Source organism: Oncorhynchus kisutch, linkage group LG27 (assembly GCF_002021735.2).
Source record: "Oncorhynchus kisutch isolate 150728-3 linkage group LG27, Okis_V2, whole genome shotgun sequence".
NCBI classification, from domain to species: Eukaryota; Metazoa; Chordata; class Actinopteri; order Salmoniformes; family Salmonidae; genus Oncorhynchus; species Oncorhynchus kisutch.
The window spans coordinates 42,250,353-42,258,017 of NC_034200.2; the positions used below are offsets into that span (position 1 = coordinate 42,250,353).

The window sequence follows — 7,665 nt, forward strand, 5'->3', positions numbered from 1 at the left end:
TTGTGTTGCTACCATGCTGTGTTGCTACCATGTTGTGTTGCTACCATGTTGTGTTGCTACCATGTTGTGTTGCTACCATGTTGTGTTGCTACCATGTTGTTCTGCTACCATGTTGTTCTGCTACCATGTTGTGCTGCTACCATGTTGTGCTGTCATGTGTTGCTGCCATGCTATGTTGTTGTCTTAGGTCTCTCTTTATGTAGTGTTGTGGTGTCTCTCTTTATGTAGTGTTGTGGTGTCTCTCTTTATGTAGTGTTGTGGTGTCTCTCTTTATGTAGTGTTGTGGTGTCTCTCTTTATGTAGTGTTGTGGTGTCTCTCTTTATGTAGTGTTGTGGTGTCTCTCTTTATGTAGTGTTGTAGTGTTGTGGTGTCTCTCTTTATGTAGTGTTGTGGTGTCTCTCTTTATGTAGCGTTGTCTCTCTTTATGTAGTGTTGTGGTGTCTCTCTTTATGTAGTGTTGTGGTGTCTCTCTTTATGTAGTGTTGTGTCTGTCTTTATGTAGTGTTGTGGTGTCTCTCTTTATGTAGTGTTGTAGTGTCTCTCTTTATGTAGTGTTGTAGTGTCTCTCTTTATGTAGTGTTGTGGTGTCTCTCTTTATGTAGTGTTGTAGTGTCTCTCTTTATGTAGTGTTGTAGTGTCTCTCTTTATGTAGTGTTGTGGTGTCTCTCTCTTTATGTAGTGTTGTGGTGTCTCTCTTTATGTAGTGTTGTGGTGTCTCTCTTTATGTAGTGTTGTAGTGTTGTGGTGTCTCTCTTTATGTAGTGTTGTGGTGTCTCTCTTTATGTAGTGTTGTGGTGTCTCTCTTTATGTAGTGTTGTGGTGTCTCTCTTTATGTAGTGTTGTCTCTCTTTATGTAGCGTTGTCTCTCTTTATGTAGTGTTGTGGTGTCTCTCTTTATGTAGTGTTGTGGTGTCTCTCTTTATGTAGTGTTGTGTTGTCTCTCTTTATGTAGTGTTGTGTTGTCTCTCTTTATGTAGTGTTGTGGTGTCTCTCTTTATGTAGTGTTGTGTTGTCTCTCTTTATGTAGTGTTGTGTTGTCTCTCTTTATGTAGTGTTGTGGTGTCTCTCTTTATGTAGTGTTGTGGTGTCTCTCTTTATGTAGTGTTGTGGTGTCTCTCTTTATGTAGTGTTGTGTTGTCTCTCTTTATGTAGTGTTGTGTTGTCTCTCTTTATGTAGTGTTGTGGTGTCTCTCTTTATGTAGTGTTGTGGTGTCTCTCTTTATGTAGTGTTGTCTCTCTTTATGTAGTGTTGGGGTGTCTCTCTTTATGTAGTGTTGTCTCTCTTTATGTAGTGTTGTGGTGTCTCTCTTTATGTAGTGTTGTCTCTCTTTATGTAGTGTTGGGGTGTCTCTCTTTATGTAGTGTTGTGGTGTCTCTCTTTATGTAGTGTTGTGTTGTCTCTCTTTATGTAGTGTTGTGGTGTCTCTCTTTATGTAGTGTTGTCTCTCTTTATGTAGCGTTGTGTTGTCTCTCTTTATGTAGTGTTGTGGTGTCTCTCTTTATGTAGTGTTGTGGTGTCTCTCTTTATGTAGTGTTGTGTTGTCTCTCTTTATGTAGTGTTGTGTTGTCTCTCTTTATGTAGTGTTGTGGTGTCTCTCTTTATGTAGTGTTGTAGTGTTGTGGTGTCTCTCTTTATGTAGTGTTGTGGTGTCTCTCTTTATGTAGTGTTGTAGTGTTGTGGTGTCTCTCTTTATGTAGTGTTGTGTTGTCTCTCTTTATGTAGTGTAGTGTTGTCTCTCTTTATGTAGTGTTGTGGTGTCTCTCTTTATGTAGTGTTGTGGTGTCTCTCTTTATGTAGTGTTGTGTTGTCTCTCTTTATGTAGTGTAGTGGTGTCTCTCTTTATGTAGTGTTGTGTTGTCTCTCTTTATGTAGTGTTGTGGTGTCTCTCTTTATGTAGTGTAGTGGTGTCTCTCTTTATGTAGTGTTGTAGTGTCTCTCTTTATGTAGTGTTGTGGTGTCTCTCTTTATGTAGTGTTGTGGTGTCTCTCTTTATGTAGTGTTGTGGTGTCTCTCTTTATGTAGTGTTGTGGTGTCTCTCTTTATGTAGTGTTGTGGTGTCTATCTTTAGGTAGTGTTGTGGTGTCTATCTTTAGGTAGTGTTGTGGTGTCTCTCTTTAGGTAGTGTTGTGTTGTCTCTCTTTATGTAGTGTTGTGGTGTCTCTCTTTATGTAGTGTTGTGGTGTCTCTCTTTATGTAGTGTTGTGGTGTCTCTCTTTATGTAGTGTTGTCTTAGGCCTCTCTTTATGTAGTGTAGTGTTGTCTCTCTTTATGTAGTGTTGTGGTGTCTCTCTTTATGTGTTGTTGTCTTAGGTCTCTCTTTATGTAGTGTTGTGTTGTCTCTCTTTATGTAGTGTAGTGGTGTCTCTCTTTATGTAGTGTAGTGGTGTCTCTCTTTATGTAGTGTTGTGTTGTCTCTCTTTATGTAGTGTTGTGGTCTCTCTTTATGTAGTGTTGTGTTGTCTCTCTTTATGTAGTGTTGTAGTGTCTCTCTTTATGTAGTGTTGTAGTGTCTCTCTTTATGTAGTGTTGTGTTGTCTCTCTTTATGTAGTGTTGTGGTGTCTCTCTTGTCTTGATGTGTGGTTTGTCCTATATTTATATATGATATTTAAATGTTTTAAATCCCAGGCCCACGTCCCCGCAGGAGGCCTTCTGCCTTTTGGTAGGCCGTCACTGTAAATAAAGAATTTGTTCTGACCTGACTTGCCTAGTTAAATAAAGGTTCAACTTAGCACACTACTTTTGTGGCATTATGTGGCACTATTGGGCTCTGGATAAAAGTAGTGCCCTATGTAGGTCATAGGGAATAGGGTAGACTTCCAGATTTGGTCAATATGACAATAGATAGTGGTGTAGTCTTAATAATGATATGACTATAGACAGGGCTGTAGTCATAATAATGATACTATAGACAGGGCTGTAGTCATAATACTGTGAGTCATACAACAAGCCTTTTCAGGCTGCTTCCTAATCTGAATCTGGGTCATGATGCAGTGATTCACCAACTACAGAGCCAGACCATACCTTAAGACTGTAGAGCTGCTCTGCGTGCAGGCTTTGGTTCTAGTCCTGCACTAAACACACCTGTTTCAAAGAGTCAACTTATCATGGTGTTCAGTCCGGACCAGAATGTGTTTCATTGGGTGTGTTCATGCCTGGCTGCATACACAAGGTAACACTCCGTGGAGATATTTTTTAAGTAATGGTCTGTCTGTCTGTCTGTCTGTCTGTCTGCAGGCCCCAGTGAGCTGGATCTCAGTCTCCTAGGAGACAATACTAGTCTGGTAGACGTCCCATTCAGAAATGAGGAGCAGGTAATAACAGAGCACTTCTCATCCTCCTCTCCTATCTTCCTCTCTTCTATTGTCTTCTTCTCCTCTCCTCCTGTTCTCCTCTCCTCTCCTCCTGTTGTCCTCTCCTCTCCTCCTGTTTTCCTCTCCTCCTGTTGTCCTCTCCTCTCCTCCTGTTCTCCTCTCCTCTCCTCCTGTTGTCCTCTCCTCTCCCCCTGTTCTCCTCTCCTCTCCCCCTGTTGTCCTCTCCTCTCCTCCTGTTCTCCTCTCCCCCTGTTGTCCTCTCCTCTCCCCCTGTTGTCCTCTCCTCTCCTCCTGTTCTCCTCTCCCCCTGTTGTCCTCTCCTCTCCCCCTGTTGTCCTCTCCTCTCCCCCTGTTCTCCTCTCCTCTCATCCTGTTGTCCTCTCCTCTCCTCCTGTTGTCCTCTCCTCTCCTCCTGTTGTCCTCTCCTCTCCTCCTGTTGTCCTCTCCTCTCCCCCTGTTGTCCTCTCCTCTCCTCCTGTTCTCCTCTCCCCCTGTTCTCCTCTCCTCTCCTCCTGTTCTCCTCTCCTCTCCCCCTGTTCTCCTCTCCTCTCCTCCTGTTGTCCTCTCCTCTCCTCCTGTTGTCCTCTCCTCTCCTCCTGTTCTCCTCTCCTCTCCCCCTGTTCTCCTCTCCTCCTGTTGTCCTCTCCTCTCCTCCTGTTGTCCTCTCCTCTCCCCCTGTTCTCCTCTCCTCTCCTCCTGTTGTCCTCTCCTCTCCTCCTGTTGTCCTCTCCTCCTGTTGTCCTCATCCTCTCCTCCTGTTGTCCTCTCCTCTCCTCCTGTTGTCCTCTCCTCTCCTCCTGTTGTCCTCTCCTCTCCTCCTGTTGTCCTCTCCTCTCCTCCTGTTGTCCTCTCCTCTCCTCCTGTTTGTTCTCTCCTCCTGTGTCCTCTCCTCTCCTCCTGTTGTCCTCTCCTCTCCCCCTGTTCTCCTCTCCTCTCCCCCTTTGTCCTCTCCTCTCCTCCTGTTCTCCTCTCCTCTCCTCTTGTTGTCCTCTCCTCTCTCCCTGTTCTCATCTCCTCTCCCCCTGTTGTCCTCTCCTCTCCTCCTGTTCTCCTCTCCCCCCTGTTCTCCTCCTCCTCTCCTCCTGTTCTCCTCTCCTCTCCCCTGTTCTCTCGCTCTCCTCTCCTCTCCCCTGTTCTCCTCTCCTCTCCTCCTGTTCTCTCTCTCCTCTCCCCCTGTTCTCCTCTCCTCTCCTCCTGTTCTCCTCTCCTCCTGTGTCCTCTCCTCTCCTCCTGTTGTCCGCTCCTCTCCTCCTGTTGTCCTCTCCTCTCCTCCTGTTGTCCTCTCCTCTCCTCCTGTTGTCCTCTCCTCCTTGTCCTGTTCCTCTCTCCTCTCCTACTGTTGTCCTCTCCTCTCCTCCTGTTGTCCTCATCCTCTCCTCCTGTTGTCCTCTCCTCTCCTCCTGTTGTCCTCTCCTCTCCCCCTGTTGTCCTCTCCTCCTGTTGTCCTCTCCTCTCCTCCTGTTGTCCTCTCCTCTCCTCCTGTTCTCCTCTCCTCCTGTTGTCCTCTCCTCTCCTCCTGTTCTCGCTCTCCGCTGTCCCCCTGTTCCGCCTGCTCCTCCCCCCGCTCCTGTTGTCCTCTCCTCTCCTCCTGTTGTCCTTTCCTCTCCTCCTGTTCTCCTCTCCTCTCCCCCTGTTCTCCTCTCCTCCTGTTGTCCTCTCCTCTCCTCCTGTTGTCCTCTCCTCTCCCCCTGTTCTCCTCTCCTCTCCTCCTAATGTCCTCTCCTCTCCTCCTGTTGTCCTCTCCTCCTGTTGTCCTCTCCTCTCCTCCTGTTGTCCTCTCCTCTCCTCCTGTTGTCCTCTCCTCTCCCCCTGTTGTCCTCTCCTCTCCTCCTGTTCTCCTCTCCTCTCCTCTCCTCCTGTTGTCCTCTCCTCTCCTCCTGTTGTCCTCTCCTCTCCTCCTGTTCTCCTCTCCTCTCCCCCCCTGTTCTCCTCTCCTCTCCCCCTGTTGTCCTCTCCTCTCCTCCTGTTGTCCTCTCCTCTCCTCCTGTTGTCCTCTCCTCTCCTCCTCTCCTCCTTTGTCCTCTCCTCTCGTCCTGTTCTCCTCTCCTCTCCTCCTGTTGTCCTCTCCTCTCCTCCTGTTGTCCTCTCCTCTCCTCCTGTTGTCCTCTCCTCCTGTTGTCCTCTCCTCTCCCCCTGTTGTCCTCTCCTCTCCTCCTGTTGTCCTCTCCTCTCCTCCTGTTGTCCTCTCCTCTCCTCCTGTTCTCCTCTCCTCTCCTCCTGTTCTCCTCTCCTCTCCTCCTGTTCTCCTCTCTCCTCCCCCCTGTTCTCCTCTCCTCCTGTTGTCCTCTCCTCTCCTCCTGTTGTCCTCTCCTCTCCTCCTGTTGTCCTCTCCTCTCCTCCTGTTGTCCTCTCCTCTCCCCCTGTTCTCCTCTCCTCTCCTCCTGTTGTCCTCTCCTCTCCTCCTGTTCTCTTCTCCTCTCCTCCTGTTGTCCTCTCCTCTCCCCCTGTTCTCCTCTCCTCTCCTCCTGTTCTCTTCTCCTCTCCTCTCCCCCTGTTGTCCTCTACTCTCCCCCTGTTCTCCTCTCCTCTCCCCCTGTTCTCCTCTCCTCTCCTCCTGTTGTCCTCTCCTCTCCTCCTCCTGTTTCTCTTCTCCTCTCCTCCTGTTGTCCTCTCCTCTCCCCCTGTTCTCCTCCTCCTCCCTCTCCTCCCCTGTTTCTCTTCTCCTCTCCTCTCCCCCTGTTGTCCTCTACTCTCCCCCTGTTCTCCTCTCCTCTCCCCCTGTTGTCCTCTCCTCTCCTCCTGTTCTCCTCTCCTCTCCCCCTGTTGTCCTCTCTCTCCTCTCCTCCTGTGCTCCTCTCCCCCTGTTCTCTCTCCTCTCCTCCTGTTCTCCTCTCCTCTCCCCCTGTTCTCCTCTCCTCTCCTCCTGTTCTCCTCTCCTCTCCTCCTGTTGTCCTCTCCTCTCCTCTCCTCCTGTTGTCCTCTCCTCCTGTTGTCCTCTCCTCTCCTCCTGTTGTCCTCTCCTCTCCTCTCCTCTCCTCCTGTTGTCCTCTCCTCTCCTCCTGTTGTCCTCTCCTCTCCTCCTGTTGTCCTCTCCTCTCCTCCTGTTGTCCTCTCCTCTCCTCCTGTTGTCCTCTCCTCTCCTCCTGTTGTCCTCTCCTCTCCTCCTCCTGTCTCCTCTCCTCTCCTCCTGTTCTCCTCTCCTCTCCTCCTGTTGTCCTCTCCTCTCCTCCTGTTGTCCTCTCCTCTCCTCCTGTTGTCCTCTCCTCTCCTCCCTGTTTCTCCTCTCCTCCTGTTGTCCTCTCCTCTCCTCCTGTTGTCCTCTCCTCTCCTCCTGTTTGTCCTCTCCTCTCCCCCTGTTGTCCTCTCCTCTCCTCCTGTTGTCCTCTCCTCTCCCCTGTTCTCCTCTCCTCTCCTCCTGTTGTCCTCTCCTCTCCTCCTGTTGTCCTCTCCTCTCCTCCTGTTGTCCTCTCCTCTCCTCCTGTTGTCCCTCTCCTCTCCTCCTCCTGTTGTCCTCTCCTCTCCCCCTGTTCTCCTCTCTCCTCTCCTCCTGTTCTCCTCTCCTCTCCCCCTGTTCTCCTCTCCTCTCCCCCTGTTCTCCTCTCCTCTCCTCCTGTTCTCCTCTCCTCTCCTCCTGTTTGTCCTCTCCTCTCCTCCTGTTGTCCTCTCCTCTCCCTGTTGTCCTCTCCTCTCCTCCTGTTGTCCTCTCCTCTCCCCCTGTTGTCCTCTCCTCTCCTCCTGTTGTCCTCTCCTCTCCTCCTGTTGTCCTCTCCTCTCCTCCTGTTCTCCTCTCCTCTCCCCCTGTTCTCCTCTCCTCCTGTTGTCCTCTCCTCTCCTCCTGTTGTCCTCTCCTCTCCTCCTGTTGTCCTCTCCTCTCCTCCTGTTGTCCTCTCCTCTCGTCCTGTTCTCCTCTCCTCTCCTCCTGTTGTCCTCTCCTCTCCTCCTGTTGTCCTCTCCTCTCCTCCTGTTGTCCTCTCCTCTCTCCTCCTGTTGTCCTCCCTCCTCTCCTGTTGTCCTCTCCTCTCCTCCTGTTGTCCTCTCCTCTCCTCCTGTTGTCCTCTCCTCTCCTCCTGTTGTCCTCTCCTCTCCTCTCCTCTCCCCCGTTTCCCTCTCCTCCCTCCTGTTCTCCTCTCCTCTCCCCCTGTTCTCCTCTCCTCTCCCCCTGTTCTCCTCTCCTCTCCTCCTGTTCTCCTCTCCTCTCTCCCCCTGTTCTCCTCTCCTCTCCCCCTGTTCTCCTCTCCTCTCCCCCTGTTCTCCTCTCCTCCTGTTGTCCTCTCCTCTCCTCTGTTCTCCTCTCCTCTCCCCCTGTTTCTCCCTCCTCCTCCTGTTGTCCTCTCCTCTCCTCCTGTTGTCCTCTCCTCTCCTCCTGTTGTCCTCTCCTCTCCTCCTGTTGTCCTCTCCTCTCGTCCTGTTC

At 50.3% G+C, this 7,665-nt stretch overlaps 1 protein-coding gene across 1 annotated transcript in view; it reads left to right on the top strand.

Moving 5' to 3' along the window:
• The window catches only part of ak5 (adenylate kinase 5), a 218,641-nt gene that overhangs the window by 157,359 nt on the left and 53,617 nt on the right, over positions 1-7,665 (top strand). Inside the window, exon 8 of the mRNA XM_031807219.1 lies at positions 3,238-3,314. Coding sequence (XP_031663079.1) covers positions 3,238-3,314 — 77 coding nt within the window. The remainder of the gene's footprint in view (positions 1-3,237; positions 3,315-7,665) is intronic.